The sequence below is a fragment of the Cicer arietinum genome, chromosome 1 (genome assembly GCF_000331145.2).
Source record: "Cicer arietinum cultivar CDC Frontier isolate Library 1 chromosome 1, Cicar.CDCFrontier_v2.0, whole genome shotgun sequence".
Classification (NCBI taxonomy): Eukaryota; Viridiplantae; Streptophyta; class Magnoliopsida; order Fabales; family Fabaceae; genus Cicer; species Cicer arietinum.
Window position 1 is genome coordinate 4283510 of NC_021160.2, and position 20714 is coordinate 4304223.

Below are 20714 nucleotides of genomic sequence, written 5' to 3' on the forward strand. Positions count from 1 at the left end.
TCCCCTCACAATAAATAACTACCAGTTTCAGACCAATTAGCTACTACACACTAAAGAGGTGTTAATAAGTACTAGATTCTTTTTCTTTTATTCCCTCGAAAGTGAGAATCACAAACATTTATCGTATGATTTATTTTCTGACTGTAAAAAAATGTAGGTCAATATGTTTATTTCAATATTAATTTCTTAATTAAAAAATAGATCATCTACTTTAAAATAGATCAAAGCACAAACCAAAATATAAATCTCATGATATTGTGAATATCAAGACTAACAGTATATAGGAAACATATAAAGGAGGTTATCATCTACTTTGCAAGCCAGTTATCAACGTGCAAAACTTTCAGTATTCTTTCTAAAACGATGTCCAATTAACTCAAATTCTTGTAATGATGGCAAAAGAAATACTTGTTTTGATGATAAATCAAACTTGCTAAATAACAAAATGCAGCAATTCTGTTTGGCTTGGAAAATAAGTGATACAAATGCCGCTTTCCATACACCATAAGGAATTTAAAGCCTTCTACCCCTTCTACCACTCTTTCTACGGGTGCTGTCCGAGGGAATGGGAGTAACATCCTCTGAAAAACCAATATACAGATGAAATCCATCAGATAGTAGTATTACAAAAAACAATAAAAATATACAATGAAATACATCCCCTCACAATAAATAACTACCAGTTTCAGACCAATTAGCTACAATAAACCATTAATTTAAAAGGAAAGTCAAGTAAAGGTTTTAATAATAAGGTTAAAAGCACCACAACATGTTACAACAATTATAAGAGTATAAAAATGCGACAATCTTTTTAACTATTCATATTGATGCAGTAACTCAGTAATTAGAAACCAAATAGGGAGAACAATGATAAAATGTGTTATTATATCAGCTATGTGGATCAATCAACGCAAAAATGCTCAAGATGTCTTTGGACCATTGATAAATAAATCGATCTCTGCAAGGGTTGGGTGTGGTTTTCGTATTTCTGGAATTATCTATTTCTCATATTAATGGAATAATCTTACAGAACTCCATTTGGAAAATCTATTTTACAGAATTTCTACATGATGCCTATAATATATATATCTATACTAATTTTGATTTAAACTATGGAAATTAATCTGATAAAGCATAGTGAGGAAACATGTCCATACTACATAGTAATATTCACAATTATTTTAACATAAATATCAAAGAATTGACACAAACCAATACTATCTGCAGATTATGTACAAAGAAGCATTGAAGCAAATTTAAAATACCTATACGGCCAATCTTCATTCCAGAACGGGCGAGGGCACGGAGAGCAGCCTGAGCACCTGGACCAGGTGTTTTAGTCTTGTTTCCACCGGTAGCTCGGAGTTTGATGTGAAGTGCAGTTATACCCAACTCCTGCTCCAAAATAGTATGAATAAGTACAATAAATTTGACAACTTCACAAAACAAAAATAGTACTTGGTTAAACAGATTTCACATGTAGTAAACCAAATTAACTTCTAATGTCACCAAAACAGAAGCACATTGGTTATGGACAAGTTGACAAAGTTAAGAAGAAATCTTGTAACCTTGCATCTGGTAGCAACATCTTGTGCAGCAAGCATAGCAGCATATGGAGATGATTCATCTCTGTCAGCTTTGACCTTCATTCCACCTGAATTATTATAACAAAAACATAAAAAAACCAAAACAATTCAGCTACATCCACTAAAACAAACAAGTTCAAACTAAACAATTTCAATTCAACAACAAACGAATGTTATCTTAGTTATCAATAAATTAATTCCATCTAATTAATTTTCCAATGAGATAAAACATGAAAATTGTAGAAGTGAAATAAAATCTTTAAGCTCAGTCACTAAGCTAAATATAGAGAACAAAGGATACCTAAGACAAAAATTCATTCAAAAAAGATTTAAAATTGTACAGAGAAGAAAATTTAACTTATATTCAGAAAAAATAAATCCAATGAAAGTAAATAACTATTTCAGTGACAGCACGAATAAAACATATGAAACCTAATACTACATTCTGCTGAAATTAAAATTAATACCAGTGATGCGGACTAGGGTTTCCCTGCCAGATAAATCAGTGACATGCTGCAATCCAAAAACAATTAAAATTAAATATAAATAAAAATTAGACTTCAAAAACCAGTAATTGAAACTAAAAATTAACAAAAATAAAATATACTGACAATGAAAGTGTCGTTAAACGATGCAAAGATACGAGCAACACCGAAAACATGTTCTCCGTCCTTAACAGCTGGACCCAAAGTCACGGTTTCTTCCTTTGGCTCCCTAACCTTCCTCCTAGACGACTATAGTAAAACAAAATATAACATCATCAAAATATAGAATCGATTTTGAGTGACAAAGTACATTCATAACGAGCTAAATCTATGAAACCATTTATCATCTATCTACTTACCATGGTTGATTGAAATTGCGAAAAAGATATATGAGATTCGAAGAAGTTAGGGTAAGAAACACAGATACTGCGCTAATAACCTTGTCAAAGGAAAAACGTAAAAGCAGGGTTTTTCTTTATATATTATCTCCGAAACCCTAATGGAACCGTATCTCTTTTTTATTTGGGCTTACACAGGATCTCTTTCTTATTTGGGCTTTACACATCATCTCTTTTTTATTTGGGCTTACACAGGATCTCTTTCTTATTCGGCCTTTACACGTATCTCTTATTGTATTTGGGCTTTACAAGGGTGCTGCTATTTGCACCTTTTTTACGATGCGTTAGATTCAATTAATACTTGACTTAATTTTATTATTTGACCGTTTACATTTATTTTACATTTCAAATTGGTCACTTACATTCGTATAACATATTAGTCACAAAGTTGGTTTATTGTTTTACTTCAAAATATTTTTGTTTTAGTTTACAACACTTTGTGTTGTTTATAAATAAAGTTCAACATAAAGACACGAACCTTGTTCTTAAATGAGTCTTAATAAACTAATTTAATCATTTTAGTTCATAATAAACTTATCTAATGACTACTAATGTTTCTTCTTCCTTTATAATGAACTTATTAAATTAGTTACTTGGTTCTTTAAACATTATCTAATATAATATATAATATCTTTTTATCATTATTGAGAATTGTGACAATTAATTTAATTCAATAGAGCTCGAACAATACATCTTTAATAATTGTTCATTTCAAATGAACTTTTATAATTTATTATTATTATTATTATTATTATTATTATTATTATTATTATTATTATTACAAAATGTAAATAAATAAGAACACATCTTTGATTTCATCAAAAAGTTAAGTACGTGTTTTAGATCCTGATGATCTAAAGCTTCTACTCTGTATTTATCAATAAAAATTTGGTAAGGATATAAAGTAAGAAGAGTAAAAGGTCTATTTTGATCATTAAAAATTTCTTGAATACTTATTTAGTCATTGAGAAAAATAAAAAGCACTTTTTTAGTTTATAAGAAAAATAAATCGGTTTAAATTAATCTTTATGTGAATATTTAGAAAAATGAGTTTTTTTTTTTAACTTGTCTGGTGACTCATCAAAATTGATATTTCCACTTGTAATTTCTATTAAAAAAATAGACAATTAGGTAATTGAACATGATTTAAAATAGACAATTAAGTATATGACAATAATTAAATGAACAATTTAGTCCATACAGTATCCTGCATGAACAATACCTGAAATTGCACCCACAAAAATGCGAGCAGGAAAAACAATAATGCACCTTGAGAAACGCAAGGGCGAACAAGAAAAATGTGGGAGTGGAGAAGAAAACGCAATTTATAAAACAAACGAGAGAGACGACGAAAGTCACACTTTTAGAATTGCAAAACACTATGAAGTCAAAATGGTTTCTATCTTATACCCGATTTATTTTTCTTATAGACTAAGAGTGCTTTTAATTTTTTTTTAAGGACTAAATTGGGCATCTCATAAATTTTTATGGACCAAAATGAGTTTTTAATAGAGTAAGAATTATGCGGTAGTAGTAGACTGATAATGAAAATGTGCAACTAGAGCATAAGTAAGTCTCGAATTAGGCATTAGGTAGGACTCCAAATTTTATTTGTAGTATACCATGATAAGGCCCAAAATTTTGATTATTGTATATCCTAACCTTTGAGAAATTGCATTAATAACTTTGATTTTGTGCATTGAACACTCTAAAATTTTATATTTGCATGTTATGCTTATAATAAATATCCAGTTTTTCCACCACTACGTAAGTATTTCAGAGTGGCAATAAAACCTATAAGTTTCACTACATGAACTTTGATGTTAGAATTTTATAATTTTAGTGTTTAATTTTTATATACAACCAATATATCTATAAACACTTAAACAAACAAAGTTGTAATCAGAATTTTACCTCAACAAAACTCATATTTTATCTTTTATTCATGCAAAACTTTGTTAATTAGTTCCATCCTCACATCGTTTTGTTTTTCATATAAACTATATGTATTGCAAAACTTTTTAATTGTCCTCTTAATATTTGATTGACAAATATATTTTCTTAATAAGTATGCTTACAAGGTCATACGTATTTTGTTAGATTTACATAGTATTAAGACAATCTAATTTGTGGATACATATAACTCTATAATTATTTAAAAATATAACATGTTTTATTAGAGAAATAATTATATTCAACAATGATGTTGTAAAACGTGAAATTTTTCCAACCTTAATAGAACGAATTGCAAATTCGAATTTATACTAACTTAAAAGATCAACTTAGAAATTTTAAATTATAGGGGAACCAAAATTAAAACTCAAAATAAATATAAGAGATTAAATATGAAATTTGATAAAAATATCAATTATCGTGTCACATTGCATATAAAACATGAGAAATAAAATGAAACATAAGAGATCAAATATGAAAATAAGCTATTTATTTTTTGCTAGTTGGTCTAATATAAAATACCTAATAACCAAATAAATTGATTTTGTCATGTATTATATTAGAATAATGTATCTTCTGATCATTCTTATAGTGTTATTAAGATGTAAAAATACTGTGAATAATAAATTTACAATATTTTATTTTTTGGGGTAATAAAACGATGATATATATATATATATATAGAGAGAGAGAGAGATAAATTCACTTTGAATGACTAATTTAAAAGGTGTAACATTATGAAACATTCGAAATTATCTTTTTAAATTTTATTAATTATAAAGACGTAATTGATATATATACACAATTTAAAAGATTAAATAATGTTTCACTTCAAATATTATTCAAAATTGAAAATATAAAAAAAAAGTACTAAGTATATTTCTTTAATCTAAATCCGAATTTACCGTGGAGTGAATATCGTTTCATACATGCCATGGTATATACGAATAGAATGGTTTTATAAAAATATCTCTAGAATGCAAGTGCTAGACCAAAGGTCAAACAATCCAATCTCTAAAAAAATATAGATAAATAATATATAAAATAGTGAATTTAGTTGTGAATATATAATATAGCAAATTATTTATAGATTTTCATCTATTTTAATTGATAAATATAAGAGTTAATATTTGTCTTGACTCAAATTTAAATCCAATTGTAAAATTAATTGGTTAAATTTTATTATAATATATATTTCAAGTGTCTAAATAAATTGGGCCAATCTTACAAAAATGACAACTATTTAAAAATAAATATATGAATAATTTTTAAAAAAATCATAATAATTTAATATCACGACTTATAATAACGTGTTCGTATATTTATTTTTCTATTTTACTCGGCGGATATATGTAGAAATAAAAAAACAAAATATATTTACACTATAAACCCCACCCTAAGTAGAAGATATTCTAAAGGCAGCAAAAAAATATTACGAAGTCCATAGTTTCGACCACCAGGAGCTTTGGCAGTCATGCAGAATAAACTCACATACTAAATTACAATTTCATAGTAATATGTTATTTTAAAATATTTCAATTTAAATTTTATATAGAAAATGGTGTAACTAAAATTGGTATTACTTAATGAGTATCCTTTAATTATATATAATTAATATAGAAGATATAAATCTATATTTAAATAATGTATGAAATTAAATAAAATTGTAAAAGAAACCATGTTGTTAAAGAAAAATTTATAAATAAACAAGATACTAAAACTGTTAATTTATTCACCTAAATAAAAAAAAAACAAAATTGTGAACTTTTATATTGTGGTATAGATTTATAATAATTTAATCGAAGAAAAAGAAATCAAAATTCAGATATAATTTCATTTGGGCTTTAAATGATCTGGCCCAATGTATCGTCGGGCTCAAAATCAATCGCTTAAACTAGGCCTTAGAAAAAAAACTAAACTAGGGTTTGCTTCGTATATATTTAAACTAACAAAAACCTCACCCGGTACCCTGAATCGGAGGCGACAGATTTCAACCAGAGAAAATGGTTTCATTCAAGGTATAGCATATCAAATTTTGATTTTTCTTTTCTAGTTTGATAAATGAACTTTGATTTTCGTTGGTTGGTTATTTCTGTTGATTCGTTTTAGTTTTCGTACTGATGTTTATTTTTCTTTGATTTTGCAGTACCATCAGTACCAGGTCGTCGGGAGAGCTCTTCCTACGGAATCCGATGAACACCCGAAGATTTATCGTATGAAGCTTTGGGCTACCAACGAAGTTCGTGCCAAGTCCAAGTTCTGGTAAAGAAAACAAATGCAATTATTTTTAACCCTATTTTCTGTTTTATTGATTATTCTAATTTTTTGGCTTGTTATTATCTGTTTATTTTGTTTTTGTTAGATCAGTAATGACATTTAAGATTTTGCTTCTTTAGGTTTCTGAATTCGAAGTTGATTTTTTCTGTTTTGGATCTTAATTAGGTATTTCTTGAGGAAGCTGAAGAAGGTGAAGAAGAGCAACGGCCAAGTCCTTGCTATCAATGAGGTAAGAACAACTATGATATTGGTAGTTTTAAATTTCTGGATTTGATATTTTGGCACTGAATATGTTGAAAACAACTATGATATTTTGTTCGAACAGTTACAATTTGTTTGTATGTTTCTATTCGCATCAGTTTTCTGCCGCTGTTAGAGAAAGTTTAGTACTTGTTATGTATCTAGGAAAATTGAAGGGATGATCACTGGAAAATTTCGTTTTTGATATTAAAAAAATGGAAGTGTTTTTAACATAACAGGGTACACAAGTTTTGCAGGTTGGACATTGTTTTAAATATTTAATGGCATATAATTCTTATTATTTATTAGCTCTGAATCTATTGGCTTTTAAATTTTGTTCAGTCTAGTTTTAATTTTTTCCTGTGATTGCTAATTATTTTGAATGTTTCATCGTAATGCGATCTTTCTTCTTGATGTTGTATTGCTTTTATATTCCCAGAGTTTTCCATTAGGTAGATATTTTGCTGTTGTTGTTGATAATTAATTACATCCAAGTGAGCTTATTAATGAACATTTTTTTGCTTTCTTCTCTGATTGAAATTCAAAGTAATATATGTTACATTTCTATGTGAAATTTTTTTAATGCACGTGTTTGTTTGTGTTTAAAAGTTGAATGTAGGTAGTTTATATGTTCTGAAAATAATACTGGTCAACTTTGTTTTAATGTTACCATTGCAATTAGTAGTTTCGTCCCTAGAGACATCAAAGTTGTGTACAACATGGGGTTTGGTGCTAGACTATATATGTGTCTAAACATGGTATTTAATCTCATTGAGGCTAATGTAAGTTTTAACAAATATTGGAATTTAACCATGATAGCCTCTGCAACTTCATTTGTTGTGTCCTCACTGTCTGGCAACAGTTTTTTCTGGATATATGCTGTTTATTTAAAATAAGGTTCAAATATGTTCCATTGAACTACTTTCTTTGGTTATTGTGGAGTGTGTTATTTGAATTTGCACATGTTCACCATTTATTGAGAAATGGTATTTGGTTTTCAGATTTTTGAGAAGAACCCAACCAAGATTAAGAATTATGGTATATGGTTGAGGTACCAGAGTAGAACAGGCTACCACAACATGTACAAGGAGTTCCGTGATACCACTCTTAATGGAGCAGTTGATCTGATGTACAATGAGATGGCTTCACGTCACAGGGTTCGGTTCCCCTGCATTCAGATTATTAAGACTGCCACCATCCCCGCCAAGCTCTGCAAGAGGGAGAGTACCAAACAATTCCACAACTCCAAGATCAAGTTCCCCTTGGTTTTCAAGAAAATCAGACCACCATCAAGGAAGTTGAAGACCACATACAAGGCCAAAAAGCCCAATCTATTCATGTAATGTGTTTAGGTTGAGGAAAGTATCTAGGCTGTCTCGAAACATTCCCGATGTTTATCTTTTCCGTCTATTGCCAGATTTTGCTATGAGCATTTTTAGAATGTTGTTTTTGGATTCTAATATTTATGTTTTTGTTGGATATTATCTAAATCATTTTGAGTAGATTCTCAATGCATATTTTCTTAAATTTGAAATTTATAATATTGACTTCATTTGGAGGAGTAACTCCTCTCTAAACTAAATTACAACAGCATTGTTTGATTTATTAGAACCCTTGTAAATTGGATCAAATCTCGTTTATGTGATTCACGAATAAAATCTTCTATTTTTCAATGAAATGCAAAATTGTAGGCATGCTATCTCGAAACTTCGTTCTCTTTGTAATATGCTACCAACATGTCGAAATCACTGCATCCGTTAGTTTTTTCGTTTTTGAGGTCGCAACTGTCCTAAATACAAACGGTCAGGTTCGGATGGATATCCTCTTTTTTTTTTTTTTAATCCCCAAATACCCTACTCTGAAACAATATTTCCGGAATGCTCTACTTTTTCGTTCCCTAGTAGGGTATTTGGGGAATAAAAAAAAAAAAGATATAACCGGTTGATATGCGGGTCACGGGTTGGGTTACCGGTTTCAATTTGTGAAGGATCGTGTTGCATTTTATCTCGGGTTTGTTGATATGCGGGTCATGGGTTGGGTTACCGGTTTCAATTTGTGAAGGATCGTGTTGCATGTACACTCTCCATTTACAGTTGAAGAGAAGAAAAAGGAAAACAAAAGGAGGGTATTAGTGTCGCGACGATGGCGGCGGTCACGACTTCGAACAGAACCGTTGGTGGCGACGGCCACGACTTCGAACATAACCGGTGGCGGCGGCGGCCACAGCTTCGAACAGAACCGATGGTGGTGGCGGTGGTTTTGAACATAATCGATGGAGTTGGTGGAGGTGAGTGTATGAGTTGAGAGTGATGAAATGAGAATAGGGTTTTAGATTTTTAGTGAGAGTGATGAAATGAGATTAGGGTTTCAAATTTTTAGTGAGGTGGGTTTATTCTGAATTTGGGCCTATTTTTTCTGGATGGATAAAGGTATTTGAGTTTTTTGGACAACATAGATATTAAAATATAATATTATTAATTTGAAACGGACGGGTTTGGGTATCCGTGGTTTAAGAATTATGAATCGAACCCGTCTATTATAAATCATACAAACCCGTTTACGTTGACCTACGTACCCGCAGACCCGATCTTGCCCACCCGTTACAGAAACTGGGCCGCGAACGGTTCGGTTTATTTTGGGCCTCGGTTTTTTGTCCAGCCCTACTAAATACCCAATATCAAAGTCATCCATCCCATCAGAAATATACCAACAATAACTTCTAACGAAGGGCGGTGTTAAATAAGGTTAATTTCTTGCATTTCAACGGAAGTAAGCTACCAAAAAAAAAACTGGTTGTCTCTCTAAGTTTCTTTGACAAAAAATAGATTCAAAATCTTTCTTTGTTATCCTAAAAACAAAGGCACAGAAGTTTATAGGGTGATTAGTATTCTTTTTGTGCCGGGCATTGACGAATGGACGTTTCTTTCTAGCATACAATGCATGTTGCTTTTTGTTTTTTATTGTTTCTTTTTAAGTTTAGTAAACCACAAAAGAACACATGACAGTCTTCAAGATAAAGTGATTTAATTAGAATTTCCCTTATGATTCCCTTCGTTATCTTCACCTGCTGCTTGATTTGCCCCTAGATCATATCTTTTTCAATTTTCTATTTTCACCCCCACTTCTAATAGCTGGTAACTATTTAAGCAGCCCGCATATATATGAACTACTTTATATCAAATAAATTGTTGCTGTTGACAAATTATGGAAAAGGAAACATGACTTATAGTAATCATATGCTAGTACTCTAATGTTTGCATATATCTGGCTAATCATCATTGTACTCCAATATTTGCCATCATAGTGTCTCCTATACAGAGGCAGTAGATCAAGAAATATAATTGTCTTTTATTTCCATGTTTGATTGTCAGGTTATAATTATATCATAATGCACAAACAATTGCATCCTTTGTTTGCATGCTGGCTAACATTGCATTAGAAGATGCTTGCAGTGCTTCTTGGATCAATTGGAGCTTCTAAATATGTCTTTTAGAAAGTGTGAAAATTTATTTGATAATAACTAGCAATATTAAGTTATGTCTAGCACTTTATGGTGCTAGATCAGTGCAAATTAAGCTCCATTTAAATTTGCAGTACTATACAATTGTGAAATTTGCAATACTATTTAATACCGACAAGTACAAATAACATTATCTTTCTAACACTCACTCTTTTATTGAGTAAAATTTATAAGAGTATTGTAATTTGGAAATGGGTTCCACATAAAATAAAATAGCGGGACTCATGAATTTGATTCAAAGAAAAATTTAATGTTATAACTTAAAATAATTGTTGGAAAATTAGTGTTTCTTACACTAGTATATTTCTGTCAAAAATGAAAGGGGAATTAGGGCTTGTTTGATTCACATCTCAAAAACTCTATTTTAGTTTTTGAAAATTTAAAAATTAAAATACTTGTTTGAATTACTTGTTTCTAAAAACTGTTTTGTAAAACTATTTTTAATATTATATTTTTTAAAACTAAAAAAGCAAAACAGATAAATGGTATTTTATTTTTCATTTTTCAGTTTTTTAAACTCTATAGTTAAAAACTGTTTTAAAAATTAGAGTTGCCAAACAGATTTTTTTTAAATTTTCTTTTTAAAATTAGTTTTCTAAAATTTATTTATAAAATAGTTTTCAAAAATTAAAAAGTAAAACACAATCAAACATGCCCTAATTCCCTTTTCATTTTTCTTTGAATCAAATGTGTGATGTTTCAAATAACACGCGACCTTAGTGTGTGATGTTTCAAATCAAATGTGTTTTCTCATCAAGAAAGTCAAATTGAAAATAATCTAAAATATTTGTTGTCAACTTACTTGTACATTGCTTGTAGAAAGAAAATTTTATGGGATTCTCTTTTAAAATTGAGTCATTTTCACTTTATTTTCTGGTGCATGTAGTTTATGCAAGTGGGAAAATGATCTAATTTTTACGGACCACATATTGAATTTTTATTTATAAGTGTAACCCCTTTTCCTTTCGCATGAATTAATAATTGTATATATTTATTGCATCATATCGTTTAGATATATATTAAGACGTGTCTTAAAATTACAAGTTGCGGGGATAGTTCAGTTGGGAGAGCGTCAGACTGAAGATCTGAAGGTCGCGTGTTCGATCCACGCTCACCGCAAATGTTTTTGTAATTTTCGAGTTTACAAAAATTATGAATAAAGACAATTTTAATCTTAGTTATAAATTAATTACCATTAATTAAGTTAGTTGCAGACTTGCAGTGTCAATATAGTTAAGCTTCATCATTCTTTTCAGGACAAAGAAACATTTAAAACCTAGGCCCTTTAATTTGTTCAGACAATGAAAAAACTTGAATGATATGAGACAATCCTTTTGCAATAATTATTGAAACACAAGAGCAACACATGCCATTCAATGTCTGAAAAAAGTTGAGATTCGTAGCCCATTCAATGGACACAGAATACCCCATTTTGGCGTCAATGTGATCCGCAGAAAGCATAATATATTATTATGGATGTCTGGCAACGAGCAATGGCTATAGATTGTAGTAGAATGATCTTTTGGGGGTCATCATAATCTTCAAAACAATCACACTCTTTATCTCAACTACTGTCTATTTCATGCCCATGCTTTATGCAAAATAATCTCTCTAATATAATCTTTCTCTCATATTCTCTGTAATTTCTTGAAATTTAAATAAATATAAGGCAAAATTCTTTCTCCTTTCCTTTATCTTGTTTAATTATATTGAATTTGTATTTGTTGATAGTTGGATGAAAAATTTACAAATTGGTCGGAATTGCATAATTTGAGAAATCAAAATTGCAGAAATTGATGAAATGATTGACAATAATCAGTGACAACTTTGAGAAGTCAATATTTTTTATATATTAAAGTTGTTTTTTTATTATTAATTACAATTTTAATTACTTTACTTTTATAAATTTTTAAAACTTATTTCTCTATTTTAAATTTCAACAACTTTAATTTTCATAAGATTTTTTAACTACAAAAACGAAGATTTAACATATTTTGAATAACGTAATACATAAATTAATCCTATAACACTATTATATTATATGTCACGTTATTTAAAATATATTACGTAAATATTTTTTAGTTTAATTTTTAAAATAAAAAATTAAAACTAATAGATTTTAAAATAGAAAAACTAATTAATAAATTAGTGAATACGAATAACCAAAATTATAGTTTTTTTACATTTATTTGCTCAAAGACACACATTAACATTGAACAATATTTATAAATATTACACGGTACTTATAAATAATCTATATAAAAGAGTAAGTTTTAAATAGTATTACAATACGTAATATTTTATTTTTAAAAAAAATTTATAATTAGTAACTTTTATCGGATTGAGTTAATCTATATTTAAATATTATGATGAAGTTACTAACAGGATGAATTATCTCGTAGTTTTTACTTACCGTAATTTTGACAACGAAAGAACAAACATGGACTTAATCTATTTGGAAATCTAATTTATGCTGCACTTGCACAACTGTCCCGGGTGATATGATATCATAGGATTCCATAATCTTGGTTACACGGTAAAATTCATGCGACCTTTTTTTACTGCTTTTAATGAAGATCCACGTGGAGCAAACATCATCTGTGTCATGCTCTTTTTCGCATCTGTTATTAACAGCGGTCAGCTACACTACAGCCCACAGCAATTATTTAATTAAATTAATTTTATTAATTAATCTCCCCATTACATTAGTTTAATGCAATGCAAAAAGAGTAAAGAACAAGTGTGTCATATCCCATACTCTATTGACTGCCATTAACCCACGTTTCGAAATTCATTCAAGGGTACTCAAGTCTTTTCCAACCACTTTCCCCTTGACACCACAAATAAACAACAAAACACAAAATCTCACGCGCACTAGCAACTTGCTTGTTGAATACACCTTACCTCACTTCTTAACAAGTACACACTAAACACCGAGATCCTAAGTTCGGTTACAATTCAGCTTCCTTCACAATTTCCTTTCCTCATATTTTCTTTAAATAATAATGATATTTTCTGTTTTCTGTTTATTAAGATCTAGTAACTTATCCTATTTAAAAAAAAATAATCACTAACTTATATTAATAAGATCCATTTTTAGCATTTGTCTAATGATAATAATAATAATAATAATGTCTCTAAATATATTTTAAATGAAATTTGGTTTTTGTATTTAGTATATAAATTTCAAACCTAAACTTTTTAGAAAAAAGAATGGTAATAATACGGTGGAAATAGTAAGAAAAAACAGAAGAAAATAAAAAAATAAAATAAAATGAAGATATATTTGGTAATTTTTGTGTCGTGGTGGGTGCATATAAATAAATGAATGAATAAAGTGAGAGACCAATAAAAGAAGCCCCAAGTTGCAGACATAAAAAGATCACAAAATCAAAAGGCATTGAAATAGAAACTGAAACTGAGAGAGAGAGAAAGAGAAAGAGAAAGAAGAGAGAAGGTGTCCGCGTGGGTTAGACTCGTCTTAGATAGAGATTTAGAGAGAGAAAATCCAACCTCATTTTCTCTTTCTCTCTCTACAACCAACGCCCATTTGATCGGAACCTCTCATTCTAGATTATTACTGTACAATGGACCACTATCCCCGGTCCACTGAACCTTCCCGGTCTGATCCCTCGCCGGAATGGACCGGACCCGACCCTCAAACCGGTCTAGAAGGTATGCATCTTCTGATTTGTGCTCTTTGAAGAATGTGTGTGAGTGTGGTTTTGTTGAATTTTGATCTTGTTGATTTTTGTAAAATGCAGAGCCTATGTGGCAATTGGGGTTGAATGGTGCTGCAGAGGATTCCTACCCTCAACGACCTGATGAGGTTGATTGCACTTACTATTTGAGAACCGGTTTCTGTGGTTTTGGTTCAAGGTGTCGGTTCAACCACCCTCGTGACCGTGGCACGGTAATTAAATTCTTCATTTATGCTTCAAGGGTTTTCTATTTTACTATTTGATTTCATCATTTAATGCTCGATACTGTCATTATTTTTAAGATGTTTTCTTTTGCATTCTACACACTCAAATTTTCAATGTGTTGATTTTAGGTTATTGGAGCTGCTTCTAGGACTGTAGGGGACTATCCAGAACGTGCAGGACAGCCTGTGTGCCAGGTTCTTTATATGATTTTGTCTTAATAATACTATGGTCTTGCATATTAAATGGTTTCATTTCACAATTGACACTGTCATGTGTATATGTTTGAGGATTTGAGGGTGGAGTGAGCTTATGTTTTTTGTTTTGATTGTCTTCATAGTTTGTGAATTTTAATTTGTGTTGATTATATTTGCTTATAAATTGAAATGCAGTATTATATGAGGACAAGATCTTGCAAATTTGGTGCGTCTTGCAAGTACCACCATCCTAGACAGACAGGAGGCACTGCTAGCCCTGTGTCACTAAATTATTATGGATATCCGTTACGCCCAGTAAGTATATTTAATGGATTTAAAGCATATAAATAACTGTTTTACACTAACATTCAGTGAAACTTCATTATTTTATCACCTCACCCCACTTTTATACTATATTTTGAAATTGCTGGTATGATATGTAAAAATGGTGGTTTCTAACTAAGCTCATTAGACTCATCTATTAACTTATTAAACTAAGCATTTTTTTGAATGTTAGATCTTTTTTTTTTTAATGGAAAGATTTTAATCTGAATTTGAATATTTATAAATGATAACATTAACAGGGTGAAAAGGAATGTTCCTATTTTGCGAAAACGGGACAATGCAAGTTTGGTGCAACTTGTAAATTTGATCATCCAGTTTCTGCTGGTGTTCAGATTCCAGCTCCATCACCAGGTCCCCCAGTTTCACCTTTACATGTACCAGTACCTTCTCCATTATATCCAACAGTACAGACTCCATCTGGTCCTTCATCACAACAAATTGGTGTACTGGTCGCAAGGCCATCTCTACTACAGGGTTCGTTTGTCCAGAGCCCCTATGGACCTGTGGTATTGTCCCCGACCATGGTCCCCTTTTCTGGCTGGGGTCCTTATCAGGTAGGTAAAAAAATTCTAAAATAATGCTTGGTCAAATTTTGTGTGCATTCGTTGAAGCTGTTAATTGTTGAGCTCTTTGGTGCAGGCCACTGCGACAAGCCCTGTACTTCCTTCTAGTGCTCCAGCTAATGTTGGTTCACCACAGCTTTATGGGATAACCCAACTACCATCAACAGCTAATGCCTATACTGGACCTTATCAACCTTCTGGTTCCTCAGTTGGTCCTTCAAGCAGAAGTCAGAAGGAACATTCATTTGCAGCAAGGCCTAATCAACCAGAGTATCATTATTACTCTAGAACAGATGAGCTTCCATTTAGTCCATCGTATAGGTATCACCAACCACCAGACATGAGTGCACCAAAAGTGAATGTTGCCCTAAGTCCTGCAGGTCTTCCTTTACGCCCGGTAATGATTTCCTCTCAACTTCCTTGTACTATGACACTTATTGACTTGTAAAATATATCTCCATGATCTTCCCTTTTCCACCTGGTAGAAAAAGATTTTTTGTTGTTGATCTGTCTTTCCTCTTCAACAAAATAAAGTAGATTTTGGTGATTAAATTAGCTATTGGTGAGGTATAACCAAATTACTTCTGATAATTTTGTTTTCAATAGCTTTATGCATAATTTGACTTTAATTAAATACAAGTTTAGTTTGTAATTCATAATTGGAAACAAATCATAGTTGGAGCAAGTGAGCAACTGTTCCTGGGGCTCGTGCTTTGATTATTATTATGACAGTAGGTTTTTGTCTTTATTATTACGTGTCTTCGTTTTGGGTTATTTCACTACTGAACAATCTAAAAAATTATGTCATAAATGCCCAGCGGATGAGCGTTTTAGTCATAGAGTTAGTCAGTTAGGCATTATTTGAATTCTTATTCTGTAAACTACTGGAGATTCTTACAGCAAAATTGGAACTCATAGAGGGAAAGCTTTTGGTTTAATAATGTCACTTTGGGCTTGAGTGTATCTTTTATTATAGCGGAATCCCTGTTTTGTCATACATTTATTTTAGGCATGCATCTTGTTTGTTTCTTTCTGTGTATATTCTGTTAAGTATTTCTGTATGGTACTCAGGGTATGTTCTGTCTGTAAGATCCTATTCAAAATCTTTCAGTGTGGATATGCTCTTTACCAGAGCAGGGAATAGCGTGTACTATAAACAGTTAAAAGTTTGTATATAATACTAACTTAAAGACACTTCTTTAAGTTTGTATATAATACTAACATAAACAGGAATTCTGATCGAAGTTATCATGTTCTGTTGTATTTGAACGCAATGTTTCGCTGATTAGTTGTTCCTGTTTCTGCATAATTACTAGGAAATTCTCATATTAATGTACTGATCGTGAAGGGATATTTTTTTCCCATATTTACTCCTTAAGGCAATTTTTTGAGTCCTGCATTTTATAGTTAGATCTGCTTCCAATAGTGAGTTTTTGTATTTCATGTTTCCTTTTTCAGCTTGCATATACTTCTTTCCCATATACATGAAAGTTTATCTTTTGGTATATGATGTTTTATTTAGTAGCCCTTGAGATATTTTTTTTTGTGTCTTAATCATCCTAAAAATAGAAAAGGATATGACGAGAGATTTTTGATACGGTATATATTTCCTGTTTCAGTAGCATGCCTTTAGATTAAATTGTTTTAGCTCCTATGTGCAGTTATCTAATCCTGACTCCACCCCTGTCTGTATGTAACCTATTAATTACCAGGTAATGATGTCATGTTACCTATTCTGCTTGTTATAATAGTATTATGCGGTATGGCCCTTTAAATGATACCAAGGAAAGAGTATATACTATTACCTGGTAATTAAGATACATAACTGACAACCTTAAAAGATATTATACACTATACTGATCATATTTGTGTGAATGATGAGGGGTGATAATGGATGTTGCAATGCTGATTTTGTGTGCCTTTATCAGTTTGTTGCATAGTGAAATTTTTTATTCCGTTTAATTTCCCCCCTTTTGGGTTGATAAACTATGTAATCTTTGAAAATTCATTACTCATTAGAGATGACAAGGGATGCTTGGCGGTCCTTATCTTCAGTATATGTATATCCAATCCTTATACTGTCTTTTATGCATCCTAAAATTAGTTTGGTTCGTTGGACATACCACTCAAGAAATTCATATAATTTTGGGATAATTGGATTGACACACAAGGTTCCTGGTATGGAATTGAAGTATTCTTATTGTTATAGTTCTTACATGAATTGTTATTGGGGCCTATGTACAGTAAAATTCCTTACAGTTACTAGTGGCAATCGAATTGAGCTATTCAATATCTCAATGGGCCTGTCTCAATAAAGTCAAGTTCTTGAAGCCTGGTCATGTTCAATTCAATTGATCTATGTTTAAGTGCGGAGTGCTTAATATTTGGATTGTTAGGCTCATAAGACTTTGACTCAATATTCTGTAAATTGTATGTACTTTATTATATTTGCATACAAATTTTCACTATAAAAATCCTAATTGCTTAAATAGATTCATAATGGGCCTGTCTCTTTCTTGGACTCGCCATAGTGAGAGCTATTTCAGGTCACCTAGCTTTTTAACAAAAATTTTAGTTGCAACTTTGAATCTAGTTTCAATCAAATTTAGGGTTTGTTTGACAGTCTTATTGAACTGAGTGGAGCAAAACCTTGAGCATGAGAAAGCTGCAACTGAGTCTAGCCTTCTAAGCTTGAAAAAGTGTCGCTTGACTCCATGTAGTGGGGATGTACTCTTTGCTGTTGTATAAGAGTTTATTGATCCAAGTGTTAAGAACTTGGCTAGAAGCTTAGGTACCCTAAATCTGAAGTCCTAAGAATTTTTTTTACTAATATTTTCTGGAAACTAGTTACCCAACATGTAAGTCTTATCCCACTAGGTGATCTCCATTTCACTGATCAAATAATGCTAATGGGCTTTGTCAAAACCGAAATTTCAGTAAAACCAATTTAGAAAAGGTCTTCTGTAATGCTTTTTTCCAATGGTCTCAACCAAAATTTCAGTAAAACCACTTAGAAAATATCCTTTGTAATGTTTTTTCCTAATGGTCTTTATGACAATCAGTTGCTTGATTTCTGTGAAGGAAGTGTCTTGACAGTTTGTAGGGTATGTTTCATCCAGTTTTGATATTTTTCAATGAACGATATTTCACACGCTTTTCTTTATTATCTAATTTTAATAGTCATCGGGTGTCTTCCAGATCCTTTTTCCTCAATGTGTCATTAATTGCACCATAATTTATTTCATCTTATGCATATTCCATGGCATCCCTGTTTCCCTACTTGATCTAGAATCTCATTTTATACTTTTTTTTTTGTTTATTCTGTTAAACTCAAGATTTTGGCTTTTTCAGTCTGCCTTACTTTTTTCGTATACACGAATTTTGATTTCAATCACAGAATGACTTTTTGGTTAAATATGAAAGTTTTATGCAATAATTATGTGTTATTTGAGTTTGTGCAGAGTTGCTTGCTCATATCATCAGTTGCATATGCTTGAAATCTCTTGTCAGGGCTAGGAAACATTTTGCATTGCATGTTCCTTCGTTAAGAGCGTAGTTGCTCTTATCATCGGTCACCTGTTTAATCTCTGAATCATATTTTCCCATGCTAGCTTATGTTATTCAAACATTGTTTTTGTGGCTAAGTTTTCTGTATATCCTTCCTGTAATTTTGTGTTAGGTATGCTTGTAGTTTTCCATATTATAGACGGATTCGGAGTGCTTCCTGATTCTCTTGAATGTGGTGGCTATTTCGAAACATGATAAGTCAGTCTTATCTGGTCCACTCAGCTGTTATTTCTGTCTTGCTTCATGCATTAACGTTTTTATTTGGAATTCAGTTCAAAGAAAGTATCTTAATATATTTTAAATTCTTGTCAGTTGTCATTTTTTCTGTTTAAAAGACTTGCACTTGCGAATGTAAATTTTGTTTGTTCAGATGAAACATTTTTCCAAACTATATAATTTGACCATCTTCATACCCTAACAATGTTTGTATTTGATAATCAGGGGGCAGCACCTTGCACTCATTACACACAGCGCGGCGTATGCAAGTTCGGTCCTACATGCAAATTTGATCATCCTATTGTATCACTGAGTTACAGTCCATCTGCTTCTTCCCTGACTGATGTGCCAGTTGCACCTTACTTTGTGGGTTCGTCTGTTGGTACTCTTGCTCCTCCATCTTCTTCATCAGAGTTGCAGCCCGAACTCACCACAGGATCCAGCAAGGAGTCTGTTCCATCCAGAATATCTTCATCAGCAAGCACAACGACTGGATCAGTTGGTTTGACTTTGTCAACTGGTGGTCCGGTTTCTCAATCAAGCACTCGGAGTCGGAGTTCCAGTCCTTTAGCAGCTGTCAATACCACAACAAGTAGCAATGTCTCTCACACCTCGAGCTCAGAAATGTGAATGAATACATCATCATTACTCCTTTTTTATCTCAATTCTTCAAGGAGGTCCTCAAATAGGTTTTTGATTTTTTTGGTTCTCTCTCCCAGTTATCCCCAGTTCCACCTTCAGATCTAGCACACTTCACACTGATTATCTTTATGTTCATAAAATCTTTTTGTGGCCATCACTTTGATCTTGAATAAACCATGGCCAACCCATACAACCCACCTTGCTTTAGAATAACTCCTAAAGAATCTGCAATTCCATTGTGCACATGTCCATCCACATCTCCAATTTTTGGAGTCTGTTGTGCTTATTTATGCTTCAATCTTCTTTGATATGAGAACATTATGTCCAGACTTTCATTGACCATGTTGTTTACGACTCTTCAACTGAAACCCTTTTTGAATTAGGTAACCATTTTCCACTTCTGTTTTGGAAGTCCTATTCAATACTTCCTCAACTTGTATTTATAGGGTTTTATTGTGAAGAAAAATAATCAGGAGACTGCAATGAGGCTTCACATTGTTATCTTATAGTATATGGTTTGGAATTTGGGTACACAGTGATGTTGTGACAATCAAAAGCTTGACTTGGTATTTGAATTTATTACGAAATACGTATATGAAGAAACACATTTAAGTTATCACATTTAAATATGTAATAACATTTTTTCCATTGGGTTTTTTTACCTGATCAAGATTTGATTTTAGATCAGGTAAGTTTTTTGGAGGGGATTTTAAATTTTTATCACCCTTCTCTCTTGAACGAATTTGATATGTTTTGTTTGTAAGATGCTTGTGTTTTATAAATAGAGTAACACTTTGCTCAA

The 20714-nt window shown here is 31.4% G+C and overlaps 3 protein-coding genes and 1 non-coding gene across 4 annotated transcripts; 3 read left to right on the top strand and 1 right to left on the bottom strand.

The window, feature by feature from the left end:
• Window positions 1-231: 231 nt before the first annotated feature.
• On the bottom strand, window positions 232-2571 carry LOC101489775 (small ribosomal subunit protein uS11). Its single transcript, XM_004485978.4, has 6 exons — window positions 2431-2571; window positions 2198-2320; window positions 2054-2099; window positions 1569-1654; window positions 1266-1395; window positions 232-581 (listed from the first exon to the last, which is right to left on the bottom strand). Exons 1-6 carry the CDS (start codon window positions 2431-2433, stop codon window positions 514-516), a joined length of 456 nt encoding a protein of 151 aa, XP_004486035.1. The 5' UTR covers window positions 2434-2571; the 3' UTR covers window positions 232-513.
• A 3725-nt stretch (window positions 2572-6296) lies between these two features.
• On the top strand, window positions 6297-8450 carry LOC101490317 (large ribosomal subunit protein eL20). Its single transcript, XM_004485979.4, has 4 exons — window positions 6297-6440; window positions 6569-6684; window positions 6865-6928; window positions 7941-8450. Exons 1-4 carry the CDS (start codon window positions 6426-6428, stop codon window positions 8280-8282), a joined length of 537 nt encoding a protein of 178 aa, XP_004486036.1. The 5' UTR covers window positions 6297-6425; the 3' UTR covers window positions 8283-8450.
• A 3055-nt stretch (window positions 8451-11505) lies between these two features.
• TRNAF-GAA (transfer RNA phenylalanine (anticodon GAA)) lies at window positions 11506-11578 on the top strand. Its single transcript has one exon. It is a non-coding gene; the product is annotated as a tRNA-Phe (tRNA).
• Window positions 11579-13809: 2231 nt separating this feature from the next.
• On the top strand, window positions 13810-20714 carry LOC101490636 (zinc finger CCCH domain-containing protein 32-like). The gene is made up of 7 exons (XM_004485980.4): window positions 13810-14134; window positions 14224-14372; window positions 14514-14579; window positions 14775-14894; window positions 15164-15478; window positions 15564-15884; window positions 19496-20714. The coding sequence occupies exons 1-7, from the start codon at window positions 14047-14049 to the stop codon at window positions 19898-19900; spliced, it is 1464 nt and encodes a 487-aa protein (XP_004486037.1). The 5' UTR covers window positions 13810-14046; the 3' UTR covers window positions 19901-20714.

Bases quoted from the DNA above. Each gene is read 5' to 3' on its own strand.
- LOC101490317 (XM_004485979.4), top strand. The intron at 6,685-6,864 runs GTAAAGAAAACA...GATCTTAATTAG, and splicing joins CGTGCCAAGTCCAAGTTCTG to GTATTTCTTGAGGAAGCTGA. The intron at 6,929-7,940 runs GTAAGAACAACT...TTTGGTTTTCAG, and splicing joins AAGTCCTTGCTATCAATGAG to ATTTTTGAGAAGAACCCAAC.
- LOC101489775 (XM_004485978.4), bottom strand. The intron at 2,100-2,197 runs GTCAGTATATTT...TTTGGATTGCAG, and splicing joins CGTTTAACGACACTTTCATT to CATGTCACTGATTTATCTGG. The intron at 1,655-2,053 runs GTATTAATTTTA...ATAATAATTCAG, and splicing joins AACCCTAGTCCGCATCACTG to GTGGAATGAAGGTCAAAGCT.
- LOC101490636 (XM_004485980.4), top strand. From the start codon at position 14,047: ATGGACCACTATCCCCGGTCCACTGAACCTTCCCGGTCTGATCCCTCG. The intron at 14,135-14,223 runs GTATGCATCTTC...TGTAAAATGCAG, and splicing joins CCCTCAAACCGGTCTAGAAG to AGCCTATGTGGCAATTGGGG. The intron at 15,885-19,495 runs GTAATGATTTCC...TTTGATAATCAG, and splicing joins CAGGTCTTCCTTTACGCCCG to GGGGCAGCACCTTGCACTCA.